Below are 27,363 nucleotides of genomic sequence, written 5' to 3'. Positions count from 1 at the left end.
TACACGGTGAATGGGGCCCCTAGGAGTGAACAGGATGTACTTTATTACCCTTCTGCCTACTCACCTTACCTCCCAGAGCCAAGTACCCATTCTGTTTGTGTAGTTTCTGAGCCCCAGATCTAAGCTCTAGAGCCACGGATGAAAGGTGGTTTATCATACTGGACCGATGACACCACCATCTCTAGGAAAATACAGACAGTGTAGCATGACTTCCCCTGAAGCCCAGCCTAGCAACAGCTCGTGGACTTGCTTACCCTTGTGCCTCTTTCACTATAGGGAAAGGTTATGCGAATACTGTACATAGGTTATTAAAAAAATACATTTGCTCTCTTTGAAGAAGAATGCACAAATGCAGGGCCAGCCAGTGCTGGGGCCCGGACTCTGGGGCTGCAGCCAGCAGCCTCTGTGGGCCCGAGGCCTGCCTTCACGAGTGGTGGCTGCTGATGAGTCCCCGGAGTTGCTTGGCCACAGTGTCAATCAATTTCTGCTTGTCTCGCTCATTTTTCCGAAACTGTGCAAACATGTTGTTCTTGCGGCTAGTGTCCTTCATCCTAAACAGAGAAGGGAAGAAAGAGAGCAAAGTGTTTGAGGCGGCAATGGTGGCTAGTGTGTCTTAAGCACCACCCGGAGTTGAGAGAGTCCAGAACACTTCCACTGTCAGGCGCGGACTCACCTACTACTATTGACAAAGCTGCCCTCCTGGCACCCAAAGCCCTCCCCACTTCAGTCACCTTTGGAGAACAGTCAAGAGCCAGCCATGGCCAATCGCCTCCTCATCCATACCCACCCTACCTACTTCCTTCCCTTCTACGCCCAGGTATGCCTCTGTTGTAGGTATCTGGCACCTGCTGCAGCCCTGATGGTCAACAGGACCTTAGAGAACGTCTAAGGTCTTCTCATCACCTCATAAACCTACTAAATCCTGCTGGGACCTTACAGCTGGTATTTGAAAGGTAAAGCCGAATGATGCTCTTAACTAGCAATTCCAAAAGAACATGAGTAACTGAAAGCCACTGTGCATTTCCAAACCCTCCTCTATCTGGTTAGTCTATCCTACCGTTAACAAAACCAAGGGCTTGACTGATCTCTTTTCCTTTGCCTCAGGGTAGGGGCCCAGGGGCAGTGAGGTGGTAAGAGGGCATGGTGCTGAGGAAAGCAGGCGCCAAAAGACTGAGCCAACCGGGGCTTTAGGCAAGAGAAGCCCCTAAGTTCTCAAGGGCTGCTATGTCTTCAGATCTTGACCTTTGGAAAACTTTCTAACTGGCTCATGCTAAAACTCCAGAGACGGCATATTCCTAGAGCACAAACCATGGGCAGTTCTGGCCACCAGTTCCACCAGATGGAGAGACCTAACTGGGAAGCATGGATGGAGAAAGTCAAGGCCAGGCTGAGGTCGCCAGAGCAGCCCCCAAGTCCGACTAAGCCATTGTGACAGATCCCAGGAATCTGTTATTCCCCCAAAAGGGCCCACAGCCCCTGACATCTGTTGGTGATTGTTAACTCTGGCCCCAGCCTCTGCACACTGGACCTCCAGCCCACGGATAGTTCTAGTGGTAGAGAATTAAGGACACTGCCCAGACTCATTTCTCCTTGGGGTCAGGCTAGGCGGCTCCTCTTCACCATCCCCCAGGAACTTGGCCAGCAGCTCTCTGACTTCACAGTCCCCTGGCCTGCACGGAGATAGGCTAGGAGAGGGGACGGAAGGAACCTGGCACTGGGGAGTAAACTGCTCTCAGGCAGACTTCCCAGGGCCTTTGGCCAATCTTGGCCCATGTTTTCTTCTGTGGGGTGGCCCTGTGCAGAGGGACAGACTAGAGGTCAGTGGGTCAAAAGGCCAGAGAGCCCATAAGGACATTTATATCCATATGGTAGGGAGGTTCTAACGAGCGCCATTGCTTTATGGCTCTGGCTGACAGTGACAGCCACAAACGAATTGAGACTTCTCTCTCTGACCTAAGCTTTAGGGCCTTCAGCCTGGAATTACTCATCAAGCATGCTTAGACACTGTGTATAAGGTACAACCACCCACATGTGGAGGCCTGTGCTTCGACAGGAGGAAGGAGAGATGACAGAGGTTTAGAGGTTTAGGTTGTAGAAAGCACAAAGGTCCCCAAGGCTATGATGATTATTGTATTTGGTCCCTTAAACATTAACTGCACAATTATGTTTGTGGAACTGGCTTGATTTAGGATTATTTATGCCAGAGAACAGCTCCTTTACCTTTTCTGGATATACTATAAATCTAAATAAAACCAACACAAAGCAAAACAGAAAGAAATAATAAGGGAATAAAAACACTTCCTACCTTTATAGGACATTTAATTTAACATCCTATGTGATCATTAGTTTCATGACTCCTCAAAGCAGCCCAGAGACAGGCAGCCAGGGATGGCTTTCAGCTCCCATAGGGAAGTTCCAGAAATAAGGTAGGAGAAAGGGAAAAAGAGGGTGGTCTCTAGGCCCCAGAGGCCAGGATGTTTTAGCCATTAAGACCTGGAGTTGGGATTACTTGAAAGAGAGACTCAAGTGCCCTGAGGGCTGATAGTGGCATGCTGGTTTGTACCCTGGAACGCTCTAAAACCAAAGGAAAGCCCTCCCCACACCCCACTGCATTCTGTAAGCCTAGGATCTGGATCTACTTTGGCTATGGCCACCTCTCAATGAACAGGGGCCTCTTCTCTTTCCTGAAATGTCCTCAACAGGTCTTTGGGTCTTTCCATGTCTCACCCTGCTAAGAAGTGTCAGGTTGAAAAGGAGAGAGTGTCAAGGGGAAAGCAGGAATGGGTCAGGTAAAAGGATTGACTCCTATGAGGCTGGGAAATACAGATTTTAGTGATCTGGGTGGCCTTTGGCCCTGTTGTGTTTGGAAGGGAGCTTTTAAACCCTGCTGATCGCTCGGGCTAAGCACATGGCTTTATTACTGGCTAGGCCTCCAGAATGCTCCCAAGAGGCTGATTATTTTAGCCTATTGTTGATCCATAGGATGTAGATGAGCCACTACTTCTTGGATCTAGAGATTCTCAGGAACAGAGGAGTAAAGAATGGTTGAGAGGCAACTGGCCAAAGGGAATCCTAGAGCCCATTTAGACACATAATGAATATGACATCTAAGCACCAACTCAAAAGCCATTTCAGCTGGGTACTGAGAACTCTGGGATGAGGCCTTGCCTCTACTAAAGAGTCTTCGATGGGAGATCTTAAAGCCATGGGCCTCACCACTGGGAGGGAGGGGAGACTGCTGAGGAGCTCCCTTGTGTCAGGGCTGAATTGCCAGGGCTAGTCAGGGCTAGGCCCTGGACTAGCAAGGGTATCGCGTGTGCCAGGAAGCTGGCTGGGAATAACCCTTCACCTGGCACCGATGGGGGAAAATCCCTGTTACCACTCCCAGCCCCAAAGGAACTGGTAAGCCAAGGGTCACTCTAAGGACCAAGGAGAGAGGAGGCGGCCAGCCAGTTGGCACCAGACTGGTTTAGTAGATTAGTATGTCAGGGTGGGGACAACTCACAGGGCAGGGTATTAGTGTAGTCATCAGTGTCAATGAGGAGACCAGAAGGACTTGCCTCAAAGCGATGGAAAAGGCCCAAGTGAATAATATACTTACTCTCTAGATATCCTAGGGAAGAAAGTCATTGGGAGAGAGAACCATGGGAAACAAAGTCAAAATGGCAACATCAGTCTCTATTTTGATCGGGAGAAAGTCAACTCTGGGCTCTTAGCTTCTTGGCTCCAAACACACACCTCTGCTTCCTCCTCTTCTCTCCCCTGTTCTATTGCACAGTAGGAAGGTACACTTCAGCCTCTGCTTCTGTCTAAGGCTCCACTCTGGCCTCCTGGACTCTGATCCTTGCCTTGCTAGGATTTGAGACCTGCTTGGCTGGCTATATACGTAGACTTGCTACACTGTCGAGATGCAAGGCACTCTCCTAGGAAGCTGCTAAGAAGTCAGCGGTTATCTAGTTTGATGACAAGAAAAAGCTTCCCTTTTACATGGGTCTTAGTCTCTGGTCTGCCAGCTCTCAACTAGGTAAGCTAAAGCCAGAGCCAGGCTACAATGAAGAGCAGATTCCAGCATCTGGGTGACGTCTTGGTTAGTGAGATGCTCCGGACTTGGCTAACTCAATCTCAGTGGAAGCATCTCTCCGTCAGAGATGCTACAGCCCTGTAGCAGGACTTTTGTGGGCCAGTGACTGCCTAAGGCAAGAATTAGGCACCTCCAACACAGCTTTCTTGGGACAGTCAGAACAGTAAAGCTCAATCTGGCAGGGACGGGGCTTGGAGGGGCAGGTGAAGGTTTCAGTAATTTCAGGAGCTTCTCTGCTAGGAACCAGAAGCCATCTGTTCTGTGGGGCTGTTCTCCATCCATCATCATACCCCAGATGGCTGGGGCCAGGCTCACTCTGCTCACCAGGCTGAACTGAGCCCCAAACTAAGGCATCTTCCTTTCTCCTCTTGTCATCTCTAGGTAAGCTCTGAGGTAATGTCAGAGCCCAACTGACCCATACTTGCCCTAGCTTGTCAAGGCTCAGGAATTAAGAGGCCACAAGAGAAGACTGGCCTACCAAATCCAATGATGGAGACTGCTGAGAGCACCTATGGAGACTTTAAGAATGGGGCCTCTTTGCGGTCTTTTCAAGGTATTGGCAAAGAGAAAATTATCCTCTATACCAACCCGCCATCCCCATTTTACCACCCCCCAACACAGACCACTGGATGGGTACTCACTTCTCAAGCAGGGTCAGAGCTGTCACAGGGTTTACCCGGAGGTACTTGCAGGTGGGTTGACCATAGTCAGCAAGGTAGGTTGACCAATCCCACTGGAGGAAGAGATCTAAAAGCTGTAAAACATCCAAACCCCCACCCCAGTAATTCATCAGATAGATAAGACAAATCAGGATCTCAGAAACCCCTAGCATCCTTCACTACCATCTATAGTAGACTTGAAAAATAAAATTAAAAACATAGTAAGAGAAAGAGTGGCTATAGACTGTATTGCAATTAAGAAAATAAATAAGTAATCACTATAAGGCAGAGTCATCTCTTCCATAAGCAATGTAATGTTGCTAAGAGTACATGCTGTTAGCAGACAGCTCTCAGAGGCAGGCCTGTAATGAAACTAACATTGGACTGAATCAAAACACAAGACTATCATAATAATCACTCATTTGCTTAATAAATACTTGTGAAATGCCTTCCATGTGCCAAGCACCATTCTAGGAGCTCAGAATTCAACAATGAACAAATAAAGGTGGATGTGTCCAGTGCCACATATGCAACTATGTGAGTTTTCAGGTTGGAAGGTCTGGGTTCAAGTACGAGTTTCATGACTTGCTGCATTGACTTTGCCCAAATTACTCCGTTGATATAGACACATGTACATGCCAGAAACAAACCAGACACACAGACAACACAGAAACACTGAACCAAGGCATAAATGGGCCATGCAATATTTACATGAGGCAATATATTACACCTATGTGGACACCAGCTGAACAGATGGAAACCTGTTAACTAAATATATTTTGTCAAAGGCTTTCTTTCCCAGCCAGCTTTAGCCTCAGGTATCACTCTAATAAATATTTAAAAATTGTAACTGAGTAAAGCTAAAAAAGAAAAATGAAATCAATGCCTTTCAAAGGTAGGGGTGATGAAAGGGAAGGTGTTAGCTCCCCTCTATAAACTTCTAGAGGGGTCACCGTCCCAGACTCACATCATTACATAGAAGAAGGGCCTTCAAGCTGGCTTTCTAGCAATGAGATACATATAAGTGCTTTTGGACTCAAGACATTTCTTTACTTCTCCCTTTCCAAGAGATAACAGTTGATGAAGACTGTAGATGGCTATCACTCTGTGCAGAACAAAGAGGGGCCTAGAGTCAATCCAATGCCAGAGCCTGGGCTCTTAGGCACACCTTCTTCCCTTGTCTGTCTTCACTGCCCAGCTGGGCAAATGGGCAGTGTGGGCCTTGCCCTACTTGGCCAAGCTTCCTCTTCTATCCACTCTCTTAGAATGGCTGTTATGAACTTCCTCAGACAGGATGGGAATTGGCTGAAGTCCCAAAAATTTTGCTAAAACAGAGAAAAGCCCCTAAACCCTCAGCCAAGAAAGGGATGCTAAAGATGAGAGGAGAAGGGGAGAGAGACAGACACATTGGTTGGCCTGGGTCAGCACGGCCCCCAAAGGCCCTCTCAGGTCTCTTTTAGGTCATGCCTATGTTCGTTGGCAAGTAAAAGGGCTTCTACCACTTCCTTTTGCTGTCCCCAGGCCTTGCAGAGCTCTCCTTTAGAAGAAATATTTCCTTGACTTCCTATTCTAATCTTAGTATTTCTATCCTATAGTGTCCAAAGACCCATCAAGACAGTTTCTCCTAGGGAGCATGACAGACACTTGGAGTGTCCCTTGGACACTTGGAGTGTTCTAAAGGTCGTCTACAAATATGATTACGCTTTTCCCCCAAATCTCAAGGAAAAAACTACGAAAAAGATAGCATTTTCTTAATTAAAATTTTTTCTCAGAAAATTTTAAAAACCTTTTACTGTTTGCATGCTAGGGAGCTAACAAAAGAAAGGTGAAAGAAAAACAAGTAAGTTTAATTGGAAAAACATGAAAACATGATTTCTTAAACCTATTTCAGGTATTACTTTTCAGATGTGGACATATATATGCATTTAATAAAACTACCTTCTCTACTATCGAATTCCTAATCTCAGTGATGGAATTAATGGTATCAGTATTTTCTGATTTACTGCAAAGAACACCATGTCTTTTGGGGCTGACGAAACCTGGGTAAATCACCAGTGGGGTGTGGAGGGCAGTTCATAACTTAGCTCTAAGTTTTCTATTTTTAAATTCTTGCCAAAGTCTCTCAATGCCAGTACTGAGACTAAGAGCTCTGGGATGACAAGCTACCTAATTTATCCCACTCCAGGCATGAAAGCTACACAAACTCTATTAAGCTCAACCAGTATGAACCTGTAGCTCACACTCTGGGTCTGTGCTGCTTTCTACAGTTCTTTTCAGTGGCCTGTACCTAGGTCTGATGGCCTCCTCTGAGACAGATGGACACATACTAGAGTCTGGGTGGGACTTAACTAAGTTAACTGCCTTGGGGTGCAGTTCTACTGGATTCCTTAGAAACAGTGTTAGAATAAGAGAACAAGAAAACTGGCAGGCCTGTTTATCAATACAGCACTTTGGTCTCCAGACTATGATTTTCGAAGGTGAACCAGGCCCTCTCAGTCTAGTTCTCTGCATGTAATGGCCTTGTTAAATCTCGATAAAGTCTCTCTCAAGGATGCAGAACAGTCAGTCATCACTAACGATCACATTCTTTTTTATTTAAAAAATTTTTCATTTGGAAATAATTTTCAATTTATCAGAAAGTTCTAAGAATAGATGTAGTATAAGGAGCACCATATACCCTCCTCCCAGATCCATCCATTGTCAACATTTTACCCCATACACTCCATCATTTGTGTTTTCTCTCTTTCTTTTTTTGCATACACAGTATCTCTTTTTGGAGTCTCTTGAGAGCAAATTACTTATATCATGATGCTTTATCCCCAAATATTTCAGTGTTCCTAAGAATTAGGGCTATTCTCATACATAATTACAGTATGGTTTTTAACTTTAATACATTTAATATTGATACTGTCCATACCCTAATTTTAAAAATTGACCCAATAAAATCCTGCATAGCCTTTTTGTTTATTTAGGATTAGGTATTACATTTAGTTATCTACTGAGCCTACTTTAATCTGGACTATTTCCACAGTCTGTCTCTTTCTTATATGATATTGACATTTTCGAAGGATGTCAACTCTTCAGAAGTTCCCTGTCTCCTTTTTCCCCCCTTAGTTTTGGTTTTTCTAATGCTTATAATAAGATATAAGACATGCATTTCTGGCCAGAATATTACATGTGATGTTATGTCCTCCTCAGGGCATCACATCTGGAGGTATACAATATACAGTGTTCATTTGTCTCTCATTGGTGATATTAATTTGGATCACCCAGTCAAGATGTTGTCTGATTTCTCCACCGTCTAGGTATTATATTTTCTTTTGCAACTAGGAAGCAATTGAGGAGACAATTTAAGACCATGTGAATATACTGCTCCTGGTTAAAATTCCCCCTTAGATTTAGCATCTATTGAGGATTCTTCTTCGCTTTGGTCTTTACTGTGATGGTCTCACACTGATGACATTCCAATTCTATCCTTCCCTCCACGTTTATCAGTTGTCTCTCAGCATTCTACCATAAGCAAGTGCTCTCTCCTTCTCCCCCGTTAATTTATCTATTTTATTATTGGTATGGATTCATGGGTTTCCATTTTTTCAATGGTTTATATTCATTACTATACCTAATTACTTTGATGCTCAAATTGTCCCAGGTTTGGCAAGTGGGAGATCTGTCAAGCTAGAGCCTGTGTCCTTGGGACATGCCCCCATGATTTTTTTTTTCAGGACTTCTTACTTTCTGGCATAATAAGTTGTTGCAGGTTCATCTTGTATCTACCATGCCCAGCTCTGAAATCAGCCATTTCTCTGAACAGCCCTGGTTTCTTTTAGTGGGAAAGTTATTAGAGATCAAGATTTGGGTGCCAAGTGTGCTCATTGCTACTTGGGGACCATCTATGGGGAGTTAAACCCTCTCAGCGGACAGAGCTAGGAAATATATGCATGTAATCCACATATACACATGCACACATATACATACATACATACATGTGTACTTATATAAGCATGTATGCACACACATTTTAGAGATCATGAGTTTACACCAATACCTCCAATTCTAATCATTCTCCCAGAGTTCTTTTTTGCCTTCCTCTATTCCATATATGCATGTGCTTTCTTCCACAGTGAGAATCCTGGCTCTCAATGACATCATCTCATTCACTAATTTGCTCAATCCTATAATATATCTAAAATCAGTTCAGAATTGTTTGTATATACCACTACAAAAAAAAAAAAGCCTGCTAAAAAGAGTTTGAGATTTGTTTGCAATTTCCTCTCCCAACTTGAGTGTGTATAATCAAAGCCTATGCTCATAAGCCACTTGCATTAGTCCTTTTTTAAATTTTCCCTTCAGTTTGGTTATGGTATTCATCTAAATACAACTGGGTTCATTTGTTTCCATTTGCTTTTAGTTTTAGGCTCCTCCCTCCCATCCTTCTTAATTTTTTACATATGTAGGACATTAACATGCTTCCAAAAGTCAAAACAATACAAAAATGTTAACTCAGAAAAGTGTCACTCTTTCCTTTGTTGTATCCCTTTCACCCCAATTCCTACCATGCCTTATAGGTACCCAACTCCATTGTTTATGGATTTGTCCTTCCTATGTTTCTATTTGTAAAGATAAGCAGATACACGTACGCTTTCTTATTCCCTCCTCTTTCTTTCGCAGAAAGTAGCGTACTATATATGCATTTTAAGGCATCTTACTTCTTGATGTTTGTAAGTAGGTGGTGGATGGAGAAGAAGAAAAAAGAGGAGCATCAAAGGTGGGAGACTGAACTTAAGATCACTATTCCTCAAACTTTATTGAGTATCACTTTTGCAGTTTTTACCACATCCTCATGCCACATGTGTTATTATTAACTTAACATTTGTGTTTGTACTGATTCATATTTTGGTCATAAAAATTTTGTAAACAATACTTTACATCATTTTCACAAATGGGAAACCATTCATACGTGTCAGAAATAGAAGATAACTCAAAAACTAGCACCACAATGAGACGTTCCCTTTGGCATCACAAAGACTATAACATGATTTAGTGTTTAATGGTGCATTTGGGTACTGTCTAAACCTCTATCTCAAGTACCACTTCATATGGCCTTCTGTACCTCCAGTATTCCATCTACACTATGTTTTGGGATTAGTTTGTGACTTCAGCCAAGAGTTAAGTGATGACAGTGTGCCTGGAATAGTGTTAAGTGGTGTATGTGCACAAGGAAGCACCTATAACATTAGTCTCCTTATAAGAGAAGATCAGTGTACACATGGGCCCTGTGTCCTGGTCTGGTCAGAAGAGTCCATAGCCAAGGGTCTGGTTTGGCTGGTAAGGCCTGGTGAGCCTGGATAAGCTGGAGCAACTTGCTAACACAACCACAAGGACAGTTCATTCTTCTCATCACCACGTCTCCTTGTTAGTTAGTGAGTTTCCACGTAGTTGGCTTTTGATAAGCTCTTACTTCTGTGCCAGGACAGCGTTAAAATTCTTGATTCTGCATGTGATGACTTCTGATTGAATTTACAGAACCACACTGTGGGCCTGCACTATGTTCATTCTATTTATATTTCTTGAGAGTTGCATAAAAATTATAACCTTCTTAAATTTAAAAAGTTCAAGTGAAGTGACCCCTTCTATTTACTCATAGGATTTGAAACATGAATAATAAAACATATTTCTTATCTTGGTTGTTCTTAATGAAGATATAAACCCACTGAATTCAGCAAATGTTTTTAAAAGCATCTAATATATGCAAGGACAGGGGTTGGCCTTTCAAGTGATATTAAAATATGTGGTTCTCCCTCACATAGAATATTGTAAAAGAAAAACATAAGTAACTGTAATCCAAGCCAAATATGTTAAATGCTATTAAGTGACATACTCTTCTTCTTTTTGAACTATCAACTGAACGTTTTGCAAGTTTTTCCACTTATAACAAAATTTAAAGAGCAAATATAAATTGTGGTTCAAAACACACATATACACGTGCATTGGGTTTAAGTTTACTTTGATTATCAGACAATGTCTTAAAGGTAATGAGAATCATCTCAGCAATAACAAATACGTTACAATTATATCTCTGTCATAGAGTCAAATATGGAAATTTGCCTGCATTTTATTAACATCAGTGGCAGATTTTGTTTCTAAAAAAATTTTTATTTTGAAATAATATTAGACTTACATACAGGTTGCAAAAATAGTTTAGACAGTTCCTCTATACCTTTCACCCAGCTTCTCTAATGTCCACATATTATATTACAATGATCAGAACCAAGAAATCAACATTGGTACAATACTATTAACTAAACTATGATTTCATTCCATTTTCACCAGATTTTCTACTAATGTCCTTTTTCGGATCCAATCCAGTATCCCACATTTCATTTAATCATCATGCCTCCTGAGACTCTTCCAATGTGTTATAGTTCCTCATTCTTATTTTTCAAGACCTTGATACTTACACTTTACTTTCAGTCATTTAATTTTTTTTTTTTTTTTGGCTGTGCCACGCAGCATGCAGGATCTTAGTTCTCCGACCAGGGATCAAACCTGTGTTCCCTGCAGTGAAAGTGTGGAGACTTAACCACTGGACCGCTGCGGAAGTCCCCAGTCATTTATTTTGCAGAATGTCCCTTAATTTGGGTCTGCCCAATATTTGTTTATGGTTAGATTGAGGCAGTAGTTCTCAACTAGGGGAGATCTTGCCTCCCATGGGACATCTGACAATGTCTGAGACATTTTGGGTTGTAACAAGGCTGGGTGGTGGTAGTGGTGGTGATGCTCCTGGCATCAAGTCAGTAGAAGCCAGGAATGCTGCTAAACATCCTACAGTACTCAAGACAGCCCCACGACAAAGAATTACCAACCCCAAATGTCAATAGTGTCGAGGTTAAGAAACTCTGGATTGAGGTTATGCATTTTTTTTTTTTTTGCAAAAATGCTGTAGAAAAGGAGTGATAGTGCCCCCTTCTAAGTGCATCATATCAGGTATATATGATGCCCACATACATATCTCATTATTGATCATTTGGTTAAGGTGGTGAGTTTCCCTACTGCAAAGTTATTACTTTTACCTTTGTAAATAATTAATACATTTCTTATGGGAGATATACTTTAATACTATGCAAATATCCTGTTTCTCCTCAAACTTTTGTCCACTAACTTTAACATCCATTGGTGGATCCTGCCTACAATATTTATTATTAATATTGATAATGTTAATAATTTTAATATATGTAGTTATTAAATGGAATTCTCCTGTGAGGAAAAGTGCTGTCCCTTTTCCTCCATTTATTTATTTGTCCAATTATTTATATCAGTATGACCTCACAGATATTTATTTTATTTTGTGGGTTATAATCTAATACAATCATTATTCATGTTGTTGTTCAACTTATTCTGGCTTTGGCCATTAGGGACGCCTTCAGACTGGCTCTCCTGTGTATTTTCCACCTGTCCCTATCCTTTCTTGAACAATTCCTTACTTTCTGGCACTATAAAATGTTCCAAGCTCATCTTGCACTTTCCCTGCCCTTACTTTGGAACCAGTTACTTCTCCAAGGAGCTCTAGTTCCTTGTTTTGGGGAATGGTTTTTAGAAACCAACATCTAAGCACTTAGCATGCTCATTTCTATTGAGATGTTATTGCCTCTAGGCCCTCTCAGTGGACAGAGCTAAGAAATATATGTATGTTTATTAACACATCTATATCTTTTGTGAATATATTTTAAAATCATGAGTTCATATTTGATGTCTATGATTCCAGTCAAACACCAGAGGATTCATTCTCTCCTTCCCTCTTTCCTTATTTATCACTTCTTTCTCTGACAATGAGAAACCTGGCTCTCATTATATTTTACTTATTGGTTCAATCCTAGTGCAGTATTAGTTTCAAAATTGCTAATTCATACCCATGTGAGAAAAACAAGTTTACTAACTAGAGTATAATATTTTCATACAGTTCTTTTTGTCTTTAGCCTTACAATTTCCAGTCAGAATACAGGTTTTTATTTTTTAAATTTTTTAAATTAATTAATTAATTAATATCTTTATTGGAGTATTCTTGCTTTACAATGGTGTCCTAGTTTCTGCTGTATAACAAAGTGAATCAGCTATACATACACATATATCCCCATATCTCCTCCCTCTGGCGTTTTCCTCCCACCGTCCCTATCCCACCCCTCTAGGGTGGACACAAAGCACTGAGATGATCTCCCTGTGCTATGCAGCTACTTCCCACTAGCTATCTATTTTACATTTGGTAGTGTATATATGTCTATGCCACTCTCTCACTTCATCCCAGCTTACCCTTCCCCCTCTCCGTGTCCTCAAGTCCATTCTCTATGTCTGGGTCTATATTCCTGTCCTGCCCCCAGGTTCTTCAGAACAATTTTTTTCTTTAAGATTCCATATATATGTGTTAGCATACAGTATTTGTTCTTCTCTTTCTGACTTACTTCACTCTGTATGCCAGTCTCTAGATCCATCCACCTCACTACAAATAATTCAATTTTGTTTCTTTTTAAGGCTGAGTAATATTCCATTGTATATATGTGTCACATCTTCTTTATCCATTCATCTGTCGATGGACACTTAGGTTGCTTCCATGTCCTGGCTATTGGAAAGAGAGCTGCCTTGTGGTACATGACTGTTTCTGAATTTTGGTTTTCCCTGGGTATATGCCCAATAGCGGGATTGCTGGGTTGTATGGCAGTTCTATTGTTAGTTTTTTGAGGAACCTCCATACTGTTCTCCATAGTGGCTGTATCAATTTACATTCCCACCAACAGTGCAAGAGGGTTCCCTTTTCTCCACACCCTCTCCAGCTGTTTGTAGATTTTCTGATGATGCCCATTCTGACCAGTGTGAGGTGATACCTCACTCTAGTTTTGAGTTGCATTTCTCTAATGATCAGTGATGCTGAGCAGCTTTTCATGTGCTTCTTGGCCATCTGTATATCTTCTTTGAAAAAATGTCTATTTAGGTCTTCTGCCCATTTTTTGATTGGGTTCTTTGTTTTTTTGATATTGAGCTGCATGACCTGTTTATATATTTTGGAGATTAATCCTTTGTCCACTGATTTGTTTGCAAATATTTTCTCCCATTCTAAGGTTTGTCTTTTCGTCTTGTTTGTGGTTTCCTTTGATTTGCAAAAGCTTTTAAGTTTCATTAGGTCCCATTTGTTTATTTCTGTTTTTATTTCCATTACTCTAGGAGGTGGATCAAAAAGGATCTTGCTGTGATGTATGTCAAAAAGAGTTCTTCCTATGTTTTCCTCTAAGAGTATTATAGTGCCCGGTCTTCCATTTAGGTGTCTAATCCATTTTGAGTTTATTTTTGTGTATGGTGTTAGGGAGGGTCCTAGATTCACTCTTTTACATGTAGCTGTCCAGTTTTCTCAGCATCAGTTATTGAAGAGACTGTCTTTTCTCCATTGTATATCCTTGCCTACTTTGTCATAGATGAGTTGACCATAGTTGCGTGGGTTTATCTCTGGGCTTTCTATCCTGTTTCATTGATCTATATTTCTGTTTTGGGGCCAGTACCATACTGTCTTGATTACTGTAGCTTTGTAGTATAGTCTGAAGTCAGGGAGTCTGATTCCTCCAGCTCCATTTTTTTTCCCTCAAGACTGCTTTGGCTATTTGGGGTCTCTAGTGTCCCCATACAAATTTTAAGATTTTTTGTTCTAGTTCTGTAAAAATTGCCATTGGTAATTTGATACGGATTGCATTGAATCTGTAGATTGCTTTGGGTTGTATAGTCATTTTCACAGTATTGATTCTTCCAATCCAAGAACATGGTATATCTCTCCATCTGTTGGTATCATCTTTACTTTCTTTCATCAGCATCTTATAGTTTTCTGCATACAGGTCTTTTGTCTCCTTAGGTAGGTTTATTCCTAGGTATTTTATTCTTTCTGTTGCAGTGGTAAATGGCAGTGTTTCCTTAATTTCTCTTTCAGGTTTTTCATCATTAGTGTACAGGAATGCAAGAGATTTCTGTGCATTAATTTTGTATACTGCTTCTTTACCAAATTCATTGATTAGCTCTAGTAGTTTTCTGGTGGCATCTTTAGGATTCTCTATGTAGAGAATAGAGATATCATCTGCAAACAGTGACAGTTTTACTTCTTCTTTTCCAATTTGTATTCCTTTATTTCTTTTTCTTCTCTGAATGCCGTGGCTAGGACTTCCAAATCTATGTTGAATAATAGTGGCGAGAGTGGACATCCTTGTCTTGTTCCTGATCTTAGAGGAAATGCTTTCAGTTTTTCACCATTGAGAATGATGTTGGCTGTGGGTTTGTCGTATATAGCCTCTATTCTGTTGAGGTAGGTTCCCTCTATGCCCACTTTCTGGAGAGTGTTTTCATAAATTGGTGTTGAATTTTGTCAAAAGCTTTTTCTTCATCTATTGAGACGATCATACGGATTTTATTCTTCAGTTTGTTAATATGGTGTATCACATTGATTGGTTAGCGTATATTGAAGAATCCTTGCATCCCTGGGATAAATCCCACTTGATCATGGTGTATGATCCTTTTAATGTGTTGTTGGATTCTGTTTGCTAGTATTTTGTTGAGGATTTTTCCATCTATACTCATCAGTGATATTGGTCTGTAATTTTCTTTTTTTGTAGTGTCTTTGTCTGGTTTTGGTATCAGGGTGATGGTGGCCTCATAGAATGAGTTTGGGAGTGTCCTTTCCTCTGCAATTTTTGGGAAGAGTTTGAGAAGGATGGTTGTTAGCTCTTCTCTAAACGTTTGATAGAATTCACCTGTGAAGCCATCTGGTCCTGGACTTTTTTTTGTTGGAAGATTTTTAATCACAGTTTCAATTTCATTACTTGTGATTGGTTTGTTCATATTTTCTATTTCTTCCTGGTTCAGTCTTGGAAGGCTATACCTTTCTAAAAATTTGTCCATTTCTTCCAGCTTGTCCATTTTATTGGCATAGAGTTGCTTGTAGTAGTCTCTTAGAATACTCTGTATTTCTGTGGTGTCTGTTGTAACTTCTCCTTTTTCATTTCTAATTTTATTGATTTGAGTCCTCTCCCTCTTTTTCTTGATGAGTCTGGCTAATGGTATATCAATTTTGTTTATCTTCTCAAAGAACCAGCTTTTAGTTTTACTGATCTTTGCCATTGTTTTCTTTGTTTCTATTCCATTTATTTCTGCTCTGATCTTTATGATTTCTTTCCTTCTACTAACTTTGAGTTTTGTTTGTTCTTCTTTCCTAGTTCCGTTAGGTGTAAGGTTAGATTGTTTATTTGAGATTTTTCTTGTTTCTTCAGGTAGGCTTGTATTGCTATAAACTTCCCTCTTAGAACTGTTTTTGCTGCATCCCATAGGTTTTGGATCATCGTATTTTTGTTGTAATTTGTCTCTAGGTATTTATTGATTTCCTCTTTGATTTCTTCAGTGATCTCTTGGTCATTTAGTACCATATTGTTTAGCCTCTATGTGTTTGTGTTTTTTACGTTTTTTCCCCAGTAATTGATTTCTAATCTCATAGCATTGTGGTCAGAAAAGATGCTTGATATTATTTCAATTTTCTTAAATTTACTGAGGATTGATTTGTGACACAAGATGTGATCTATCTTGGAGAATGTTCTGTGTGCACTTGAGAAGAAAGTGTAATCTGCTGTTTTTGGATGGAATGTCCTATAAATAGCAATTAAGTCTATCTTGTTTAATGTGTCATTTAAAGCTTGTGTTTCCTTATTTTCATTTTGGATGATCTGCCCATTGGTGTAAGTGAGGTGTTAAAGTCCCCCACTATTACTGTGTTACTGTCAATTTCCTCTTTTATAGCTGTTAGCATTTGCCTTATGTATTGAGGTGCTCCCATGTTGGGTGCATATATATTTATAATTGTTATATCTTCTTCTTGGATTGATCCCTCGATCATTTTGTAGTGTCCTTCCTTGCCTCTTGTAACATTCTTTATTTTAAAGTCTATTTTATCTGATATGAGTATTGCTACTCCAGCTTTCTTTTGATTTCCATTTGCATGGAATATCTTTTTCCATTCCCTCACTTTCAGTCTGTATGTGTCCCTAGGTCGGAAGTGGGTCTCTTGTAGACAGCATATATATGGGTCTTGTTTTTGTATCCATTCAGCGAGCCTGTGTCTTTTGGTTGGAGTATTTAATCCATTCACGTTTAAGGTAATTATCCATATGTATGTCCCTATTACCATTTTCTTAATTGTTATGGGTTTGTTTTTGTAGGTCCTTTTCTCCTCTTGTGTTTGCCACTTAGAGTACTTCTTTTAGCATTTGTTGTAGACCTGGTTTGGTGGTGCTGAATTCTCTTAGCTTTTGATTGTCTGTAAAGCTTTTGATTTCTCCGTCGAATCTGAATGAGATCCTTGCCGGGTAGAGTAATCTTAGTTGTAGGTTCTTCCCTTTCATTGTTTTAAATATATCATGCCACTCCCTTCTGGCTTGTAGTGTTTCTGCTGAGAAATCAGCTGTTAACCTTATAGGAGTTCCCTTGTGTGTTATTTGTCATTTTTCCCTTGCTGCTTTCAATAATTTTTCTTTGTCTTTAACTTTTGTCAATTTGATTACTATGTGTCTCAGTGTGTTTCTCCTTGGGTTTATCCTGCCTGGGTCTCTCTGCACTTCCTGGACTTGGGTGGCTATTTCCCTTCCTATGTTAGGGCAATTTTCGACTATAATCTCTTCAAATATTTTTTCGGGTCTTTTCTTTCTCTTTTCTCTTTCTGGGACCCCTATAATGCGAATGTTGTTGCGTTTAATGTTGTCCCAGAGGTCTCTTAGGCTCTCTTCATTTCTTTTCATTCTTTTTTCTTTATTCTGTTCCATGGCAGTGAATTCCACCATTCTGTCTTCCAGGTCACTTATCCGTTCTTCTGCCTCAGTTATTCTGCTATTGATTCCTTCTAGTGTAGTTTTCATTTCAGTTATTGTATTGTTCATCTCAGTTTGTTTGTTCTTTAATTCTTTTAGGTGTTTGTTCTTTTTTTTTTTTTTTTTTTTTTTTGTGGTACGCGGGCCTCTCACTGTTGTGGCCTCTCCCGTTGCGGAGCACAGGCTCCGGATGCACAGGCTCAGCAGCCATGGCTCACGGGCCCAGCCGCTCCGCGGCATATGGGATCCTCCCAGACCGGGGCACGAACCCGTATCCCCTGCATCGGCAGGCGGACTCTCAACCACTGCGCCACCAGGGAGGCCCTAGGTGTTTGTTCTTTAATTGTTCTAGGTATTTGTTAAAGATTTCTTGCATCTTCTCAATCTTTGCCTCCATTCTTTTTCCGAGGTCCTGGATCATCTTCACTATCATTATTCTGAATTCTTTTTCTGGAAGGTTGACTATCTCCACTTCATTTAGTTGTTTTTCTGGGGTTTTATCTTGTTCCTTCATCTGGTACATAGCCCTCTGCCTTTTCATCTTGTCTCTCTTTCTGTGAACGTGGTTTTTGTTCCACAGGCTGCAGGATTGTAGTTCTTCTTGCTTCTGCTGTCTGCCCTCTGTTGCATGAGGCTATGTAAGAGGCTTGTGCAAGTTTCCTGATGGGAGGGACTGGTGGTGGGTAGAGATGGGTGTTGCTCTGGTGGGCAGAGCTCAGTAATACTTTAATCTGCTTGTCTGCTGATGGGTGGGGCTGGGTTCTCTCCCTGTTGGTTGTTTGCCCTGAGGCGACCCAACACTGGAGCCTACCTGGTTCTTTGGTGGGGCTATTGTCAGACTCTGGGAGGGCTCACACCAAGGAATACTTCCCAGAACTTCTGATGCCAGTGTCCCTGTCCTCACGGTGAGCCACAGCCGTCCCCCGCCTCTGCAGAAGACCCTCCAACAGTAGCAGGTAGGTCTGGTTCAGTCTCCTATGGGGTCACTGCTCCTTCCCCCTGGGTCCTGATGTGCACACTACTTTGTGTGTGCCCTCCAGGAGTGGAGTCTCTGTTTCCCCCAGTCCTGTTGAAGTCCTGCAAGCAAATCCCACTAGCCTTCAAAGTCTGATTCTCTAGGAATTCCTTCTCCCATTGCCGGACCCCCAGGTTGGGAAGCCTGACATCGGGCTCAGAACCTTCACTCCAATGGGTGGATTTCTGTGGTATAAGTGTTCTCCAGTTTGTGAGTCACCCACCCAGCAGTTATGGGATTTGATTTTATTGTGATTGCGCCCCTCCTACCGTCTCATTGTGGCTTCTCCTTTGTCTTTGGATGTGGGGTTTCTTTTTTGGTGAGTTCCAGTGTCTTCCCGTCAATGATTGTTCAGCAGTTAGTTGTGATTCCGGTGCTCTCGCAAGAGGGGGTGAGCACACGTCCTTCTACTCCACCATCTTGAACCCATCTCATCATCTTTAATTTCTTTCATCAATGTCTCATTGTTTTCTGCATACAGGTCTTTTGTCTCCCTAGGGAGGTTTATTTCTAGGTATTTTATTCTTTTTGTTGCAATGGTAAATGGGAGTGTGTCCTTAATTTCTCTTTCAGATTTTTCATCATTATTGTATAGGAATGCAAGAGATTTCTGTGCATTAATTTTGTATCCTGCTACTTTACTAAATTCTTTGACTAGCTCTAGTAGGTTTCTGGTAGCATCTTTAGGATTCTTTATGTCAGTCAGAATACTGGTTTTTAAATTATTTAGTTTAGTTCTTTTCTTCCTCACTCCTTTCAGTGTGATTATGCTGTCCTTTCATAATTTAGGTAGATTTATTTTTCACTGCTTGTATTCAGTTTGGACCCCCAACCCACCACATTCTGGTTGGTTTAAATCATTTATTTTGGGGAATGAGCCAGAGCTACATAAAAAAGTATAATCAGGGGGCTTCCCTGGTGGTGCAGTGGTTGAGGATCTGCCTGCCGATGCAGGGGACATGGGTTCGTGCCCCGGTCTGGGAAGATCCCACATGCCACGGAATGGCTAGGCCCGTGAGCCATGGCCGCTGAGCCTGCGCGTCCAGAGCCTATGCTCCGCAACAGGAGAGGCCACAACAATTAGAGGCCCGCGTACCGCAAAAAAAAAAAAAGTATACTCAGAAGTATCGTTTCTTCCTCATCCCAACTAAGCTGTTCTATTCTCCCCATTTCTTTCTACATCTTTCCTATCGATCCTTCGCAGCGTTCTGGTTTATCCTTCTTTTACTTCTTTTGTACAAATGAGAAGATACATATGAATTTTCTTATATCCTCTTCTTTCTCACCTGAAGGGTAGCATGCAATAGATACTCTTTTGCACTTCTGCTTTTTTCACTTAACCATAATCCTAGAACTCACTCCTAAAGATGCTAATTCCTTATTAATGATCATATTCTTGATTTATTCATATACATGTGGTTTTTGTAAACTAGATAAGTCATTTTCAAGGGACACATCAGACATTATGTTTGGGGGCATTTTATCATTTAACTGGTGGAAGAGAAGTGTTAGATACTTTCAGAGTAGAACATACTGATAAATGTCATGGCTACTTCAATCAAAAGCAAACTCAACCAATCATTAATGATGCTTTGACCTCAAACACAGAGTTATTTGTTTATGGTATTTATCAGAACAGGAGAATTAAACTCATGTAGTAGTTGATGTGACATCTTATAAACTACATAGGTTAATAAAAATTGTAAATTATGTGATTATTGGTTATTATACAAAAATGTGTACAAGTAGGAAAGGATAGGACAAGGAAAGACATTTGAATCAGGTTATACTAAACAATCTACTATGATGGAATATCTGTTTTCTTTTTTTTTTTTTTTTTGCCTCCTCTATGACTTTTATCTATATGACTTCTAATTAGGGCTTTGGAAGTTCTAAAGCTGTCTCTAATATATTTCTGTTATTTCAGAACATGCTCATGGCTTAATAGGACTCAAATTACAATTCTGTTTTCATGTGGGTGGGGGAGTGGGAAGGACAAAGACCCAGAAAGGATGAGCAAATTGCTGAAAATCACAAAGTAGACAAGTGGTAGAGATGGCTTGATGGCTTACATTCCCCAAGACACCATAGCTGTTTATTTTTCCAAATCTTCATTGATTCAGCCTTTGGGTAAGGTACTTGCCTAAGGCTAGGTCAAACTTCTGAACAGACTTTCTTTTTTGTAATGGTAGCTAAGAAAGACTAGCAAAATCCAAATGAGTCAAAGTGAAAACTAGTCCAAGACCAGAGAGTGAATTAACTGGACAGAGTGCAGATAGCATTAGAATAGCAGAACAGTTGCAAACTTCTAGTAAATACCTTTGAAATGAGATACTAAGATAAAGTAGGACTCGTTGATCCTTGTTCATGCATATCAACGTACATACTTCTCCAACAGAAGATGTAGAAGTGATTTCAAATGGATGAGTTGTTCACAGGTAAAGGAGAATTATAGATTACTATGCAAGCAAATGATCCTGAGGGTGCCCCTGTGTTCTCATAGGCAGAAAGGATTACCCACAGAACTCAGAAAGTAAAAATGAAAAGACTGGTGAAGAATGCCCAGCTTGTTCCCACTACTAGACTAGTATTTGTTACCAAACCAGTTCATATCATGCCTACTTTTGGTGAGGAGAATTGTTTTATATATCATGCCTACTTTTGGTGAGGAGAATTGTTTTATATATTCTCGCCTTTACTGCTAATTCCTGAGATGTGAGCCTCATCACCCGTGTAGACTGGGAGCTTCCCAAGGATGGGGATCATGTTTTCTCCTTCGACTACTCTACAGCATGGGCCAGCATTGGGCTAGATTACTAGCAGGTAGTCAGTAAAAACATGTTACATAGAATTAAAGTAGGTAAACTGACAATGTTATAGGAACAACATTGGATAGATGGTGGGATGGACTTATAATTTGTGTTTCTTGCAACAAACTTTCCAAATAGACCAAATCTAGGGTCCTTCTGACCAGCACTAGAAGGAAGGTTGTCTGAGGAAGAAGGAAACATCAAACAGGAGTGATAATAGCTATAGTTCTATATAGTGATATACAGTTCTATTATAGTGATATAATATGTAGTTCTATATAGTTCTATTATAGTGATAATAGCTATAGTTCCCACTCATCTGAGTGGGAACCCAGCCCTGGATATTTGGTTCTAAGGTCCCAGGGGAAGATCCTATGACTAGTGAATGGGAATTCAGCAGATGTTTGGCTTCAAGGAGTCATCTGGGCTGGCTCCAAGTGGGCAGCATGGGGCCTACCTCATGTTAGGGAGAGCCACCTCTTAAAGATTCCATGGGAAGCAAAGGACCATAGAAGTGAAGGTACACACAGACAGACACAAAGACACGCTGACAATAGCCATACCTCTTTCCCCCAGGGGTGATTTTCTTTAAATGTTTCCTTTTGAACAGGCACACCGAGTCCTGTAGAGAATTGTGTTCCCAAAGTAGGTATGTCCTTGAAGTAAACTTGATTTATGGAAATCTGAACTTGCACTTTATATACATTCCAGAAGAAATCTTCATGTTAAACAGGTTAGACGGCAAAACGATTTCAAATAACATGCTCCTCTGGAACACTTAACATATAATCTAAATGACAAAATTCTAAATATGCTACCTCTTCAGAACACAGCTACCATATAAAGTTCACTCTACTTACTTACTTAAGAGAACAGTAAACATACAGAACACTAAGCCAGGAGGTTTTTGTTTTTTGTTTTTTTTGGTCCGCTCCCAGTGTTTGATAGGATGAAACCAATCACATCATTATAAAGTGTTTTTCATAAACACTAATGCACAGGTGCCTTTTAAGAGGCAGTTTAGCACAGCAAAAAGACCCTCAGGCTGGGGGTCCCCTGACTGACAGCGTGACCCCAGATAAGTCACCAAATCTGTTTTTCTCATTCGGATATGGAAACATAACAGCTCCTATCAATAGCTGAGGACAGATCAAGAGGACAATTGTGGGAAGTCCACCAAAAGGCATGGACTTGACTAATGACTCATTTGTGTTTATTGCCCAAGGTTCCCCCAACGCCTTGTCCCTGGTGCTGGGTCACTCTCATTCAGAGAAGACCATCTGTCTGCCTCCCACGTATCCTCAGGAGCACTTCCTGACACAGAAATCTGGGCAAACACAGGAAAGAGAAAGCAACAATTTTTTTTTTTTCGGGCCGTGGGCCTCTCACTGTTGTGGCCTCTCCCGTTGCGGAGCACAGGCTCCGGACGCGCAGGCTCAGTGGCCATGGCTCACGGGCCCAGCTGCTCCACGGCATGTGGGATCTTCCCAGACCGGGGCACGAACCCGTGTCCCCTGCATCGGCAGGCAGACTCTCAACCACTGCGCCACCAGGGAAGCCCAGCAGCAATTATTTTAACAAACACAAACTGAGTACCAACAATGTATCAGGCATTCTTCTAGGCACATGAAGGGATGAATAAGACATCTCTAGTCTTGAGGAACTCAGTCTAGTAAATAACAGATACAGAGTGATGTGAGCGCTCTGAGATGTACTCTAACAGGGTGCAAAGAAAGTTCAGAAGAAGGGCATCTAAGTTTGAGTCAGGTGAATAAGCAGTACGAATGAAGCAAATGATAAATGGCCTCATATGCTAACAAGCCAAGGAGGTTGAATTTTAGCCTGGAGCCTTCTCCACTTGTTTTCATCAAAGCTGCTATGTGCTTTCTTCTAGATCATGGGCAGGAAAACTACAGCCACCACTTGTTTTTGTAAATAAAGTATTGGAACACAGCCATGCTCATTGGTTGACATATCGTCTATGACTGTTTATGTGCTATAATAGCTGAGTTAAGTAGTTGTGACAGAGACCATTATAGCCTGAAAAACCTAAAATATTCACTAGTATTCATCTAGTCCTTTACAGAAAAAGTTTGCCTCTAGCTCCAGGCCAGGGAGGGCAGTGTGGTCTGAAATTCTCTCAGATGTAAAATGTCTAATAGCCACTAAATTAAAGAAAAGAAGGAAAGAAAATGGTTTCAAGGAGACCATTCTGATTATAATGAGATGGCAAAAACTTCATTATCTTAACATCGGGTGTCGGAATTCTTTTAGGATAGAGAAACGTGTTTGGGGGAAATACCTTGCTCTGCAAGATCCCCAAGGTGCCAAGACATATGGTAGAGAAGGGGGATGGAATTTGTTACTCTGGTTCCTGAGAGGCAGGGAGCTAATCTAAAGAGAGAAGGCTTAACTAACATGTATGGGAAAGGTTAAGAAGGGAATTCCTATTGCTGTTATAGCCCCAAACATCTTTGGAGATCTGGGATATCTGATAAGTGACTTTTAAAAAAAATTTATTTGTTTATTTATTTATTTTTGGCTGCGTTGGGTCTTCATTGCTGTGCGCGGGCTTTCTCTAGTTGCGGTGAGTGGGGGCTACTGTTCGTTGCGGTGCATGGGCTTTTCGTTGTGGTGGCTTCTCTTGTTGCGGAGCACGGGCTCTAGGCATGCGGGCTTCCGGAGTTGTGGCACGTGGGCTCAGCAGTTGTGGCTTGTGGGCTCCAGAGCGCAGGCTCAGTAGTTGTGGTATACGGGCTTTGTTGCTCCATGGCATGTGGGATCTTCCCGGACCAGGGCTCGAACCCGTGTCCCCTGAATTGGCAGGTGGATTCTTAACCACTGCGCCACCGCGGAAGTCCTGATAAGTGACTTTTTCAAAGCTGTTTGCTGTATAGTATGTGATATAAACCCCTAAGAATCCATGCCCTCAATCCCATTCTTTAGATAAATCTACTGTGTTCTTAATTGCTTGGGTGAATGATTTCTTTCCCCCTCTGAACTCAGAAAGGCTGAGTTTCACACCTAGAGAGCTGAAAAACTACACCGTGGAAAGGGGAGCCCAGGAAACAAGAAGACTGGAGGTCTAGGGATTCACAGAAATCTGAAAGAGGCCTTTGGATATTCCACAGGCTATGAAGCTGGGGTGGGGAGAGGTTCCAAGTTTCTCTGGATCTCTTATAGGTTAAAGGGATCTGGCTTATACCTGAGTTTTGCAACAATGGCCACTCCATAAGCTGGCACCGGGGCCTCCCAGAAAGCTCTGCCCTCCTCCTCTTTTTCCCCCTGGCTGAGTACAGGCAGGCAAAGGGTAAGCAGTGGCTGTGCTGTTCCCTGATTTCCCTCCAGCCCAGCTGCCAGGTGGGTGGAAGCTTCATTCAGCTCTTTATCAGAGACCAATTGCACATCGGCAGCTCTGCCTGAAAGGGGATGTTGCTCTGAAAAATATTTATTTGCCTCATAAATGTGGGTTTATAGGTTTGCTATCTAAACTTTTCACCTCTGAGGCTACTTTGGTAAAGAGAAAAAGAAAAATAGGGAGGCTTAAGGCTCTCCCACTGTCATCAGTTGGTGTCTGAGGGAAGATTTCCAAAATTAAAAAAATCGAACACCAAGCATTCCATTGTGTCAGAGACTGTCCTATAAGGCCATTTCTCATTGATGACAGCATCTATCCTGCTGCAGGGTGATAATAGCCATACTGTACATACATGTTCAAGGGGAGGATGGAAGACCTCTGCCCTGGGCTGACTGAGTTGCCCCTTGTTGGGGTGGGGAAGCGGGGAGGCAGGCAGGTGTCGGTTTGGGATGGAGCTGCTGCCATAGATGTGGTAGGAAAAGGAGGTGGGAGCCGTGGGCCAGTTTCCTTATGGGATATTGTGATTTGTTAAATGTTGCTAGGTGAGCGGACTAGGGACTATACTACTGAGTTTTAACTAAACTACTCTCCCTCCCTCCTGGCCAAAATAAACAAGTGGTTTAAAAATACCCCTGCAATTAAAGCAATTATACTCCAAATTAAAAAATAAATAAATAAAATAAAAATACCCCTGGCAAAGACCCCATTAATTGAAGACAATATTAACAATGTAGGTATGAGCAAACATTAAGAAAATGGCAGAACTTACAAGTCTCCATATCATGTGCAAGCTCTTTGTCATCCACATTACAAAGTAAAAACAATGATGACTAATTAGATTTGATAAAGTAGTCCTCCAAACTTGAAATTATAAAAAGGCTATTTAAAACATGATTTGCATCCACTATTGTGCACAATGAACTTTACTTAGCTTAAGTACATATTGTGCCTTGAAATATTAATGATAGTAACATGAGTATGTACCTGCCGATGGGCATACACACAAGCCGACTTCCAAAGGTAATAATAATGTTCTGTTTCTTAAACTGAGGTGGGGAGAAGGGTGCGTGTAGGACGATTCTTTCATAGCTGTTCAGTATCTAATACGGCGTTATATAGCTATGGTACCTGGTTGGTGATTGTTACTGGTTGGTCGCTGCTTATTGGTGTTGTGGTTATTATAGAGATTACTCGTGGTAATTAAATAAAAGCATGCTAAAGGTGAGAGTAACAAGGAATGACAGGAAGTATAGTCTGATAAGGACTTTTTCGCTTGAGATTAGTTTGGGGAACTTAAGTTGAATAAGGGATGTGGTTTTTGGTAAAATGTTTTCTAGTCAGATTAAGTCCGAAAGGGAGGATGCTGATTTTTGGCTCATTGATAGGTTTAGGTGAGGAGGAAGGCGATGCATGATGGTGGGGAAATATCCTAAGAGACTAGAGAATTTAAGGGTATTTAAGGGGTAGATAAATTTCAAGTTTTGTGTGTTCAGGTTAATGTTGAGTGCCAATATGAAGCCTAGGATGGTTACTGCAAGGGCAGTTAGTTCTAGATGTAAGGGTATGGTTATTAGGGGGACTGTGGTTGGGGGATGTTGTTGGAGATAATGAATCCGGCAAAGACACTTCCAATTAGTAGGCGTTTGATGGAGTTAATTAAGAGGGGGTTGTTTTCATTGATAGAGGTTAGGGGAGAGAAACGAGGTTGTCCTAATAGTGTGAAGAAGACAATTCGGGTACTATAGACAGCTGTGAGGGAGGTGGCAATTAGAGTTATTAACAGGGCTCAGGCCTTAGCGATCAAGTCTTTAGAATAGAAGCCGGTGAGAAAAGGCATTCCTGTCAATGCCAGACACCTGATATTAAGGGCTGGTGTGGTGAAAGGTATATATAGCCTTGAATAGGCCTCCTATTTTTCGAATATCTTGTTTGTCGTTCAGGCTGTGAATAATGGATCCAGATCATATGGTGTGGTCTTAAAAAAGCATGTGTGCAGATGTGTAAGAATGCTAGATAGGGTTGGTTAATGCCAACTGTTACCATTATTAGGCCTAATTGGCTTCAAGTGGAGAAAGCAACACTTTTTTTATGTCATTTTGGGTGAGATTGCATACAGGTGTGAATAGGGTGGTAAGGGCTCCTAAGCACAGCATTTTTGCTTGAATAAGTTTGTTGTTTTCTGTTAAAAGGTAAAATCAAGTAAGTAGGAAGACTCCTGCCACAACTATTGTGCTTGAGTGGAGCAGGGCTGATACAGGGGTGGGGCCCTCTATTGCTGGGGGGAGTCAAGGGTGAAGTCCAAATTGGGCTGATTTTCTGGCTTCAGCTAGTATGAGTCCTATAAGGGGGAGGGTTTGAGGGATTTAGGTCGAGTATAAAAATTTGTTGCAGGTCTCCTGTGTTTGAGTTAAACAGGAATCATGCTATTGATATAATGAACCTGACACCCCCAATGCGGTTATGTAGGATTGCTTGGAGAGCAGCTGTGTTTGTGTCTGCTCGCCCATATCACCACCCAATAAGCAGGAAGGATATAATTCTAACCCCCTCCCAACCAACAAAAAG

The 27,363-nt window shown here is 41.4% G+C and overlaps 1 protein-coding gene across 2 annotated transcripts in view; it reads right to left on the bottom strand.

Annotated features, from left to right (window-relative positions):
* Window positions 1-424: 424 nt before the first annotated feature.
* EXOC6B (exocyst complex component 6B) overlaps window positions 425-27,363 on the bottom strand; it is a gene marked incomplete at its 3' end in the record, with an annotated part of 718,627 nt that continues 691,688 nt past the window's right edge. For both annotated transcript variants that reach the window (XM_079720455.1, XM_079720456.1), the window contains 2 exons: window positions 4,723-4,835; window positions 425-551 (listed from right to left, as the gene is read on the bottom strand). In XM_079720455.1, coding sequence (XP_079576581.1) covers window positions 425-551; window positions 4,723-4,835 — 240 coding nt within the window. The remainder of the gene's footprint in view (window positions 552-4,722; window positions 4,836-27,363) is intronic.

The sequence above is a fragment of the Hyperoodon ampullatus genome (genome assembly GCF_949752795.1).
Source record: "Hyperoodon ampullatus genome assembly, chromosome: 15".
NCBI lineage: Eukaryota > Metazoa > Chordata > Mammalia > Artiodactyla > Ziphiidae > Hyperoodon > Hyperoodon ampullatus.
The sequence above is the reverse complement of the archived record's forward strand: the minus strand, read 5'-3'. Positions and strand labels throughout refer to the sequence as shown.